General features: G+C 36.7%; 1 protein-coding gene across 1 annotated transcript in view; it reads left to right on the forward strand.

Moving 5' to 3' along the window:
- The window catches only part of Kiaa0368 (KIAA0368 ortholog), a gene marked incomplete in the record, with an annotated part of 110,894 nt that overhangs the window by 43,256 nt on the left and 54,968 nt on the right, over positions 1-12,670 (forward strand). The window contains 4 exon segments of the mRNA XM_013513203.1: positions 2,145-2,313; positions 5,054-5,193; positions 6,517-6,598; positions 8,931-9,050. Coding sequence (XP_013368657.1) covers positions 2,145-2,313; positions 5,054-5,193; positions 6,517-6,598; positions 8,931-9,050 — 511 coding nt within the window.

The raw sequence follows: 12,670 nt of genomic DNA on the forward strand, positions 1-12,670 counted from the left end.
CAAACTAGTGTGCCCTCACATTTTTCCTGAGGGCTTGCCCAATTTATATGAAAACATTAGTGATTCTTTAACATATTTTTAATAAAATAGAGTGAATTTAAGAAGTGAATGAATGCCTGTAATCCCAGCACTCAGAATGCTGAGGCAGGAGGATTGTTGTGAGTTCGTGACCAGCCTGGGCTACAAAGTGAGCTCAAGACCAGCCTGAACTGCATAGTGAGACCCTGTCTCAAAATGACCAAAAAAAAAAAAGACGTGAATGAATATGATGTATAAGTAATATGAAATATTTTACTATGCTGTCAGGTTCTAAGTGGTTTCTTTCATTTTGAGTCTAACGGGCTTTTTTTTAGTACATACTTGTAGTACCAAATGTTTATATTTCTTGTAGGGGAATTGGTTTACATACATAATACAGCTTAATTTTTTCTTTCACCCCTTGCCTTTGCTTCCTTTCTTCCTCCGTCCATCTCTGGATCCCCTTCCCCTTTTCTGGTGTATGTTTGCAATACATGATGATTACATTCTTTGTGGGAGTTGGTACACGTACATAACATGTGTTAGTTCCCTTTTTCATCCCTTCCCTCCCCCCTACTCCCTTTCTATTTCCCTACTTTTTTCCTTTCCTTTCCTTTTTTTTTGACACAGGGTCTCACTATGCAGTTCAGGCTGGTCTTGAACTCACAGTGATCTTCTTGCCTCAGCCTCCTGAGTGCTGGGATTACAGGTGTGCACTACTACACCAGGCTTCTACTTTTTATTATCTAGCTTTAATTTTGCTCTTTATACTTTGAGTTTCTTGTATAAGGGAAACCATGTGATATTTAAGTGTGTGTGTCTGATTTATTTCACTTAACATTGGTCTCAAGGTGCATCCATTTTCCTACAGATGACTTGTTTATCTTTATGGCAGAGTAGTATTCCATGGTGTCTAAATACCACATTTTCTTTATCTGTTCATCTGTTGATGGACATATAGATAATTTCCAAAATGTAGCTATTATGAATTGTGCTTCTGTAAACATGGATGTTCATGTATTACTGTGATATGATGTCTTCAGTTCTTTTGGAAAGTTACCTAAGAGGGGGAATATCTGGATCAAATGGAATTTCTGATTTCAGGAATCTTTGAGGAATCTCTGCACCTATTGTATTAGTTTACATTCCCACTTTTTACTTTAATATCCGTTATAACACGGAAATTTATTAGTATTGAATTTTAGAGTTGAAGGGACTTGCATTAATAGTTACATAAAAGTTTATTTTGTAAATGAATATTGGTTTAATTTGATCAAAATGAATTTATTGGAGATTTCTGTACAAGCCAGAAAAGATGATAAATTAGTAACAAGAAGTGCAGAAGGCTTTTAACTTACAAAGGCAAAGGCTAGTTCTTTTACGACTTTTCCTCTTTGGGTCCTTGTGACTTTTTTCACTTGGGGGGTTATTATGTGCTTATTTCATAGGAGGTTTCAGTAGGTTTTCTGATGTAGAAATACAAAGTGTTCAGAGAGAATAGAAAGTGCATCACAATCTAGCAGAAACGAGAATGACTGTTAAAATTCCATTTTGGGTGTAGAACTATAGTGATCTCTGCCTCTTTGCCAGTCAACACACCTGTCTTTAACAACTAAGTACTCAGAATACTGTGAGTCCATAGTGACTCATCGAATAATAGGTTGTAGATTGAGAGTAAACAAAATATTTATATTGTGGGTTTTTTTTTTTTTTTTTTTTGAGACAGGGTTTCGCTATGTAGTTCAGGCTAGCCTTGAACTCACTATGCAGCCCAGGCTGGCCTCCAGTTCATGGCAATCTTCCAGCCTCAGCCTCCTGAGTGCTGGGACTACAGGTGTGTGCCACCATACCCAGCTTCTATTGATTGTTGGCAACTGGCTGATTTGCTGAAGATATAGCTACCTTTTCTTAGCTTTAAAATCCAATACACAATTTTTATTTCAGGTGTATATATTTCTAGGGCAGTATTAGAGGACAGTATATGAATAAATGTTTTTTAGGTATATGTGTGTATATACACATATACAGGGTTTTTGTATGTTTTTATACTGGTTTAAACAATAAATGATTGAATATATATATCCTAATGCATGTGTTTTTATAAAGGATTTTGATTTCTTTTCTAGATATGTGTTAAATGAATCCCAGAGTCGCCAAAATTCATCTTCAGCACAGGGTTCTTCTTCAAACAGTGGGGGAGGTTCTGGAATCCCACAGCCTCCCCCAGGAATGAGCTTTTATGCAGCAAAACGAGTTATTGGTGATAACCCGTGGACACCTGAACAATTGGAACAGGTATCACACAGTGCTTGCTCATCACTTACCCTTGACTTGGTACACTTACCCTTATGAAGGTCGTGGAAGCATGTGTAAATAATTCCGGTATGTTCAGGCTTTCTAAAGAAGTATGTTTGAAGGGAGCAATTGATGTACTGTGTTCTCTTCATCATATAGTTATTTGTTAAAGCCCTAGGGAAAGGGAGGAGTGGGAAATGATCTTACATTTTTCTGACATTGCTCACATATTTCAAGTATCAAGCACAGTCTGTTTATAAATTGAGTACATTCAGTTTCTGTCATTTTAATTTTTAATTTAGGTTTAAAAATTAGCTCCTTTGGTGCAGTTAAAGTACATTCTATCTTACGTTATCAGCTTTTTAGGGATGTACGTTTTGTGTAAATGAGGAACCTCTGTACTTCACAGTGACAATGTGGGGGAAAAGCATGACTCCCTTTTATATTTCTTCCTGGAAATTTAAAAATTGGCATTAAGAATTTTATTCTGGATTTAAACAGGACACAGATGTTCTCTGAGCAGCTTTTAAAAATGACTGGTGCTCTACAGAGAAGGTGCCTCACTATGTCTGTGTCATCAGGCACGTCAGGGAAGAACAGATGAGATCAGTATGTAATTATTTTGGAATTCAAGCGACATGGGTTAGTCTTCTAATCCTTCCTTTATTTCTCCATGGCAGTCTCAATGATTTGATCCTTTTCTTTTTGGGAATGTAAGTGACCATTGATCAAAACTGTTCCCAGAAGAGGGATAAAGAGGCAAGTGGAGCATTCTTGCCACTCACAAATTTATAGCATGGTTTATTCAGTGAGGGTTATAGTTGAGTAGATTTGCTCCTTTATATTCTGTGTATCTTTTTCCCTCTCGTTAAACCATGATGTAAGTAAGATAAATAGTAACAGAAGCTACTCTTTACTGAATGATCGTTGACAGGCACTGTACTGAGTACTTTTTCTCATTTAATCCTCCCAGCAACCCAATGAGGCATAGAAGTTGTTAGTTCCATTTGCAAAAGGCACTGAGGTTTTGAGATTCATCATGGTCTTCTGCACTGGGCTTTGAACTTAGTCTGTCTAAGGGTTAAAGCTCTAAATGCTGGACAGTAAATGCTAATGTTCACTTGTAATTTTATGATTTTTGGGTTTTTTTTGGTGGTGCAGGGCATCAAACCTAGTTCCTGAGCACGCCAGGCAAGTGCTGTACCACTGAGCTACGTGTCTGGTGTAGTGATACTGTTACGTTGGTTATTATTTGCTGAAATGGAAGGACCTATGTTTGCATTTTTTTTGTTTCATAATCCAGTGCTGAAATGAAGTTGAATGGATGAAATCTGTTTTCTTCTTCTAATTTTAAAATATCTTGTATTACACTGTTTACACTAGAAATTTTACACTGTTTCTTCCAAATAAAACTTTTATTTTTTCTAATTACAAAGTTAAAGGTTTAAATAGTTAAGAATAGTATAGGAGTGGGGTTGTAGCTCAATGGTAGAGTGCCTAGCATGTGCAGGGCCTAGGGTTTATTCCCAGAACTGGGGGAAAAAAGTATAAAGAAAAATTAAAAATTACCTGGAATCTTGACACTAGTTCACTATTCATCTCTATGTGTGTGTATATGTGAATAACAGTTTTCTACAATACCATTTTACCTGGCATTTGTAGTTTACGTTTTTCATTTAACAGTATTTCAGCTTTAGAAAAGTCACTTTTTAATGTTTATATAAAATGTAATTAGATGTAATATTTTTTAACTAGTTTCCCATTGATGGACATCTGTGTCATTTTCAGTTTTCTTTACACATATTTTGTTTATATCTTTGTGTGCTTGACTTCTATATCTGTCCTTTTGTGGCTTATGTAAATGAGTCTTTTTTTATTATAGCACTTATTACAAAGAAGTTATGTTGAGCCAGGAGAATAGTCTGTTACATGATTTTTAAAATAGAACCCTTCCTCATTTAATAATTGTGAACTTCCTTAATCTATATACATAATTTTTAAAGTATGAAGATAAAGTTTTATTTCTCAGATTTGTTTATCCTAGTTATTTGTAGTGAAATTCATAGCTCTTTCACACTTGCATGAAGTTCTAAATGAAAGCTATCTTTAATTTGTGTTTCATTTCAACCAGTGAGTTAGATTGAGTACTGTTTGATGAGAATTATACTTGCTTTGAGTAGAGTATATTTGAAATCATATTCTTTGTTTTTAGTATCTAAGAATATAGAGCATAGCAATTTGCATGTTAACAATAGAATGTAACTATGGAATGTTAGTTGTTTAGTTCTTTTTGAATTGTACAAATCCATGGAGCACTTTATTTTTCATGTAGAACCGTCTTTAAACTTAGAGTGCTCAAGTTTTCATCACTCCAGGAAGGTTGTGTAACCTCAGTACAGGAGCTCTGTATCATAATTTCTTTGCAGTCAGAGAGACTTGTATTTGAATTGTGCCATCATTACTTTACTATGTGTCTTAATCACCTAAGTCTTGGCTCAGTTTCCACATCTGAAAGATGTGTATGGTAATACGTGCCTCATAGACTGTGAGGGTTAAATGAATTCACAGAATACATATGATTTAGTACAGTCCCTGGCATATTGTAATTCTAAGCAGGAGCTGCTGCTGTTGTTAATATTAATCCTTCATTTATAATCACACTGATACATTAAGCAACACTTTCTGAGGGTGTTCTTTGTTTCTCTGACCATGTTTTCTCTTTCCCTTCATTCGTCTACAGTGTAAATTGGGCATAGTGAAATTCATAGAAGCCGAACAGGTGCCTGAACTTGAGGCCGTTCTCCACCTGGTGATTGCTTCTAGTGACACCCGCCACAGTGTGGCAACAGCGGCAGACCTGGAATTGAAAAGCAAACAGAGGTAACTCCTTCTCTGTTAAGCTTTCAAAAATGAAAGGGCCACATTTCTAAAGGCTTTACACGTACTTGTTTCTTCAAGATTTTATGAAATGAGTATTCAAATTAGGATATTATGAAACATACCCAGGTTGTAGTAAGTAAAGTTTGCTGAAAAACAGCTAAAGAAGAGCTGTTTGTAAATGCAGTTTAAAGTTGGCATAAGTTAGGAATGTCATCACAAGAAATAAGACTTTTGGCTAGGTAAATGAGCTTACGTAATTGGCGGTAAGAAAAAAGATGTCAGGTCTAAGAAGGTTTTTACTTTTAATTCTTTTGTTGTGAACCATTTGAGATTGCCTTTCATGAAGATATGTGTATTATGGTTAAACAGTAAAAATCAGGCTCGTGAAAAGTGTTGTTGAATAGATGCTAATTCACCCGGGAGGTACAAATCATAAGTAGAATCATGACACTATTCTATGTAAGATATAAAATCAGTAAAAAATAAAAGTGGGTTATCAGTTTACCCAGCTGTAAACTTAAATAGCTTGTACAAATTTTATTTGCACAAATATAGCATAGCTTGAAAGCAGAAGCAATGTCAAAAAGCAGACATATAGTTGGGTAAAGCCTCACTAGTCAAGTGAAAAGAAAGACTGCATTACTGCTAGGTTTATAAAATGATTGGATGAGGTCTACTCTTTGTGTGTGGGGGTTGGTAATCATCTTATATCCAATTATTTTATATCTTAATTCACTTTTTGTTTAGCCCAAGAAATCTGTGACAAATGGCAACATGACTACTCCATAGAATTAAGTGCTGAAGCTGCTAGTATGTGGTGATAGAGAAGGGAGAGGGGATACTGAGAATCAGTGACATAATATGGAAGAAGTATAGTGAGTTACAGGCCTTTAGAGTGTGCGGGTAAAACTTTTATTTTTCCCACTTGTCACTTTCTAAGTGGTTAAACAGAAAAATCACTCGCCTTTCCTAGCTCCTTGAATGAGCATAGTGTGCTTCTGCTTTGTTGAGCAACTCTATGACATTGGCCCTGAGACCCTACAGGTTAGGTATACAACCCAGTTTTCTTGTGTGGTACCAAATTGGGTTGTTGGATACAATAATCTGTTGAATCAAGGTGGGATAAGTGATTTGCTTTGTTTTTAAAGTTAATTTTGGTAGAAGGTAGTTCCCTTCATTTCCTTTTCCAGTATTAATTGCCCATTTCATTTTGTGTATTTCTTATATTTTCCTTCGGTAACAAGTATTGGGGTTGTAATTTTTTGAAATCATTGAAGTGGGAGGAAAAATAATTTTAACACCTTGTGCTGAAACCTTTCCTAGCTTAATTGACTGGAATAATCCTGCCATCATCAATAAGATGTACAAGGTATACCTTGGAGATATACCGCTGAAGACAAAAGAGGTAGGTTGTTTTGATTTGTTCCCACATGAGCATAAAACACATTTTGTTGATGTGAGGTGTGTACATTTGTACGTTTTGTCCTAGTAATTTTGATTTAAGCTGAATCTATGTTAAATACTAGTTTTTACGCCATGCTAATCTAGATGAATTAAAATCGTCTAGTCACTGTTTTTACTAGATTTGGTGTTTTCAGTTCAGGTGCCTAAGTAATGATGATGTATTATTTGGATTAGACATCAGCAAACTTTTGTAAATAATTCAGGCTTTTCCGATCTATCGTTTCTAAGGCTGCAACTACTCAATGCTTTTTTAACAGGAAAGAAGCACCATATAGTAGATAACTAAATGAGCATGTTATGTTCCGGTAAAACTTTGTGGAAACTAACATCTTAATATCCTATAATTTTTGTGTGTTACACAATATTGTTCCTTTTTTTTTTAACCATTTAAAAAATGTAAGTGGGGTGTGGTGGAGCATACCTGTAATCTCAACGCTTGCGAGGCTGAGGTGGGAGGATTGAGAGTTTGAGGGTAGCCTAACAAGAATAGTGAGTTCAAGGCCGACTTGCCTTTTAAAGCCATATTAGCTCTAATTAGAATAACTGAGTATGGTATTACAGAAAGAATAATGAATTGAGACCCCTGAATTCTAACCCTGAGTGATTGCACAGGAATGTGTTGCGGAGGAGAGGGTTGACTAATTGCAGATCTTCTCTGGACCTCACATTCTTCATGTAGAAAACGAAGGGGTTAGGATAGAGTGGTTCTCAGGGTGTGGTCAATGGTCCTTTTTGGGGTCAGGGAGCTTTTTTAGCAAAGGAAAAAGATTATTTGCCTGTTAAGAAACTGGATATTTACATTCCTAGTACAGAAGCAGTGGTGGGTGTACATAAATCAAAGCAAATTCATGTCACCAAACAATGATAGCAGCCGTTCTGTTCATCACTAGCATATACTCGTACAAAACAAAAACAAAGGAGAGAGGGAGAATAAAACTCAGCTTAATTAATACCCTGATGAAGCAGTAGAAATTATTTTACTATGGTTATTGAGATACATTTTGGGCAGATACTGTCCCTGAAGAGAAAAAAGTGAAGTCAATTCAAGGAAAACAAATGAATTTGGGGAATAATGAAAAGTTGAAGATACAACGAAAGAAAGATATTGTGGGAAACTTGAAATCACCAGAGTGATTTGACAGTTTATCAGTTCTTACAGCCTTTTCTGATGAGCTTGGTAACAATATGAACATGATGTTTTGGTGTGGGTTTGTGTGTTAGGATGAAACATCTACTTAACTCAGTATTTTCCAGATGACCAATGATGTTACAGAAAGCGCAAGTGTAAGAGGCATTGATAGTGCAAACAGACTGGTGTTATTTAGTAAAACAGAGTATGTAAGAGCTCACTGGTTTGGTTTAAACTCCAAACTATAACTAACCTTTAAGAAATTATTATATGTCAAGTTTTGGTGTAGTGTCAAAAAGATTCATCATTACCTAAAGAGGTTAAGATCATCTCTACTCTTCTAACAGCGTGTTGTAGTTACTTTTCTCTCATTGCTGAGACAAAATACTTACAAGTTAAAACACTTACAAGTTTAAAGGAGGAAAGGTTTATTTATTTCGTAGTTTGTAGAGGTTTCAGTTTGTAGAGCCCATAATCAGCTGATTCCAAGGCAGGGTAGCACATGGCAGAATTGCAGCCAACCATGGCAGCAGAAGACAGCAAAAGCAACAAGGGAGGGACAAGACTCTTTCTACCCCTTATATGGTAAGCGGCTACCTGTCTTAGGGTGGGTGTAGCACTCACACCCTTAATCCTAGTCAAAGCTGTGCCAAACTCAGTGGACTGATTAATGATCCCAGCACCACACACTCTAGGTTCAGCCACCTCGGAAAAACGTATGACTGCCTAAGGCTTTGGGGATTTGTAGACACAAACCATAACATAGCATACTGGGTCTCATCACATACTTTTACTTGCACCTAAAAAACATATCATAAGTTGAATGCAAAATAATATGTAAGAACCCAGCTGTCTTCTAGTAAGATGGATATTGAAGATTATCGCACAAAGCATAAAACAGTGCTGCGCCCTCAGTGCAGTGTTTTAGAAAATGTAAATATTTCTCATAAAAATTTTATTTATGAAAGTATATAATGAGTTAGTTTCTAAGTGAATAGATACATTTTAAAATTTCTCAGTTTTAATATCTAATATAAGAAATGCTGATAGGTTATACTGATACAAATGAAAGATTTAGAGTTTAAGAGTCTAGGTAATGCATAATTTTGAAATACTGAGTCACAATTAAACATATTTCTTACAGGGAGCAGTTCTGAAGCCTGAGCTAAAAAGGGACCCAGTCAGTACTAGAGTCAAGTTAAAGATTGTTCCTCATCTCCTTCGTTCTAGACAAGCTGCTGAAACGTTTCCGGCTAACATCCAGGTACTTTGTGTTTTCCAGAGAAACATGGCTGAGCTGAATCAACTTTTATGTGTGTTTGTTAGAGAAACAGTTGTGTTAAGGTGTTTTGAAGAGATCGGTTGATATAAAGATCAATGGTATATAAAAAGATTAATGAGATTCTGTTTTCGATTGTTTTTCTATGGAAATGAGTTTTTAAAAATTTGTTACGGAATATAGAGTGTGTATAGTTTCCTTTTACCGTAAATTTTTAGTAATACTCCCTTTAAAACTGTGTGTCTGGGTGTCTCTTCTTGCAAAAATAGTACCACCAGAAATCTAGTCATTTAAGTTGAGAAAAAGAAATCACCCTCACTGAAACCCACACTGAAGGCAGTGGCCAGCTCCCCGTGATATTTGCCTTCCTAATGTTTCCATCTCTCTTGCTCTCACTCTTGCTCCTGCCTTTTTTTTTTTTTTTGCCTAAGGCTGGCATTAGCTAGGCTGTTAACTTCTTATTTTGGTGATTGAGGAAGCCTTCTGCCTTGTCTCTCTGCCTCTAGTCTGGCCCACATCCATTCTGTTTTCTGTACTGCCACTAGAATCATATTTGCAACCGGAAATCCTCGTGTTTTATGTTGGTGAAGGATGTAAGCTTTGCAAAAGATCTTGCCTTTCATCTCAGTCATAATCAGCTCAGCTATGGAGGTAGATGTTTTTGGGTGTAATTAAATCTATATTTATTTGCATATTTTCTTGCATTTTTTATTGGGATTTTATAGGGATTGCATTATGTCTGGAAATAGCTTTGAATAATTTTTATATCTTAACAATATTAAATCTTTCAGCCCATGAACATGGGATATGCTTCTATTTATTTATGTCTTTAAAAATTTCTTTCAGCAGTGTTTTGTAGCTTGTATTGTACAAGTCTTTTTTACTTCCTTGGTTAATTTCTAAGTATTTTTTTTGGATGCTTTTTTTTAAATTCTCCTTTTAGATTAGTCATTGTTGTGTTGAAATGAAATTGATTTTTGCTTGTTGACTTTATATCTTACTACTTTGCTGAATCATTTATTCTAATAGGTTTTGTTTTTGTGAAATCTTTAGGTTTTTATGCTTAAGATCATGTCATCTATGGACAGGGCTAATTTTATTTTCTTCTTTCCAATTTGAATATTTCCTTTCCTTCTCTTCCTCCTTCCTCCTTGGGTAATAGAACTTCTAGATACACTTTTGGATAGAAGTAGCAAAAGCAGTTGTCTTTGGCTTGTACCAATCTTGGAGGAAAGTCCATTAGTTTTCTATCAATTCTTTGTTCACTGTGTGTTTTTCATATATGACTTGCATTTCTTTTCATGTTGTTGGAGATCGAAACACTTACTATGCAAGTGCTTTTGTCACTGAGCAACACCCCAGGTCCATATGTCTATTTTTTTGTTTGTATACTAAAGACATGAAAGGTTTATAACCCATGTTTGTAGTAGGGCATTCTTAATTTGTATATATGATTACTCTTAGTAATGAATTTTGTATATTCCCATGAATTTTTACTCACAGTGTCTCTTTCAGGTTCAGGAACTCCAGGTAGCAGCACCCCTACCTGCCCTTCAGGGAATCAAACCCAAGACCCTGCCTACATTGAGCGTACGCTTTTCCACTGAACTACATCTCCCACCTAGCTTTTAAAAATAAAACATGTCTGGTGGAGATACAGTCCCTTAACTTTTGCTTGGGGGTATCTTTATCTGTTCTTCCTTTCTAAAGGATAGTTTTGCTGGGCACAGTGTTTTTGGTTGGTAGTTTTTTCCTTCAGCACTGTGAAAATCTCATACCATTCTCTTTTGGCTTAGTATGTTTCTGCTGAAAAGTCTGCTCTCATGTGAATTGGGACACCCTTATATGTTTATTTTATCTTGCAGCCTTGAAAATCTTTAATTTCTGAGAGCTTAACTATATGGATTTTTTTGGGTGGACTTAGTTGCATTAAATCTGACTGACTTTTGGCCTTCCTATATCTGGATATGTGTACCCTTTGCTGAGTTTGGAGTTTTCTATTATTATTTCCTTGGGTAAGCTTTCTGTTCTTCTGGCATTTTCAAGTCTTTCTTGCTCCCCAGTTCCTTGAATAGTTGCTCTTACTAGTAGGTGGAAGTTCCTGTAAACTTTCTTCATTGCTCTTTGTCCTTTCTTTTTCTCCTACAGTGTTTTCAAGTAGTTTGTCTTTGAGCTCATTAATTCTTCTGTGACCTATCCTACTGTTCCGTGGCATTTAAATTTTTACTGAGTATATTTTTCAGCTAAATTTGTACTTTAATTTTTTAAAAAATTGCTTCTATTTCCGTTGTTTCTCTGTTAGGATATTGAAAAATTTCTGTTTTCTTTAAGCTCACAGAGTTACCTTGACACAGTATGTAACTTTCCTAAATTCATTGAGTCGCCCCCTGTACTGATTACTGTGTGGTAAGGTTTTGGTGCCTTTTCTTGACTTCAGGTGGCACCCTAGTTTTCTAAAGGTGCTACACTCTTCTGAAGTCGGTTGCTGAGAGGACTCATAGTCCAGGACTGCTGCTGTTGTCATCCGCGAGTGGTGCTAACTGGAATAGAAGTCTGGTAGGCTGGGGCTGAGTGTCTTCTCTTGGTACTGGGGCTGTTGTAGAGGCTCTGCCTTTAGGCAGAGTTCCAGGGCAAAGCTCAGAGTTTACTACCACATTCTGCCCCAGCAAATGGAGTGCTGCTTCATATTCTGCTGCTTGAGGGTGAGGTAGTACGGATTAAGGCAATCCCTTGGTCACCTAGCCTGATACTAAACTGCGTTGCACCTGCTCACAGCTGCAAGGACTTTCATCTTTGCAGAGCAGGTGTGTGTGTGTCTGAGCCCCACTCGAAGACTGGCAGTGATGTGAGCTGAAGCTATAATCTGCCTTACTAGTACCGTGTCTCTACTTGATGCTGGGTCAGTTTTAGAGGCTCTGTGAGCTCTGACCTGAATATGGGGCTTTTGGTTTCTGCTATTGCAGGCTTGGTACTGGGCTCTAAGACATAGTTTTTATACTAGCTTTTGTGCCCTGTTTCTTAGTGGTAGTTTCACTACATGCTCCATTGCCTGGATTTAGAAGGATGATGGAGGCAGTCTCTGTCTCCCTGGCTAATACAGTTCTAGTGGCTCAGTCTGCAGGTATTGGTCTGATGGTAGGGATCACAGGGTTCTGCACAGCATGGGATTTCACAGTGGTGGGCCTGGTACTAGGTTTCAAGTCTGAGGCCTAGACTTAATGTTCCTGCTTTCTCCTAAGCAGGAGGCATTTTTCTACTGTTTTTTTTTGGTATTGGGAATTGAACTCAGGACCTTGTGCTTGCCAGGCAGGCACTTGTGCCACTGAGCTATATCCCTGACCCTTCAGTTGTCATCTTGTCCTTCTCTCTCTGGAGATGGCTGGCAGTATGTTGATGTAGTTTCTTTTTATTTCTGGTTGGTTGAATTTGTATTAACCGTTCAATTTTGTTATTGCTTTTTAGCATCAGTTGAAATAATCATGTGGTTCTGCTTCCCTTGCATTCTGTTAATGTGGATTGTTATATTGATTGATTTTTGTAGGTTGAATTTCTTGGACTTCCAGGAGTAAACCCCATTTGGTCATGCTGTGTATGTTTTCTAAGAT

Source organism: Chinchilla lanigera, unplaced genomic scaffold (assembly GCF_000276665.1).
Source record: "Chinchilla lanigera isolate Chin_1 unplaced genomic scaffold, ChiLan1.0 scaffold00018, whole genome shotgun sequence".
NCBI lineage: Eukaryota > Metazoa > Chordata > Mammalia > Rodentia > Chinchillidae > Chinchilla > Chinchilla lanigera.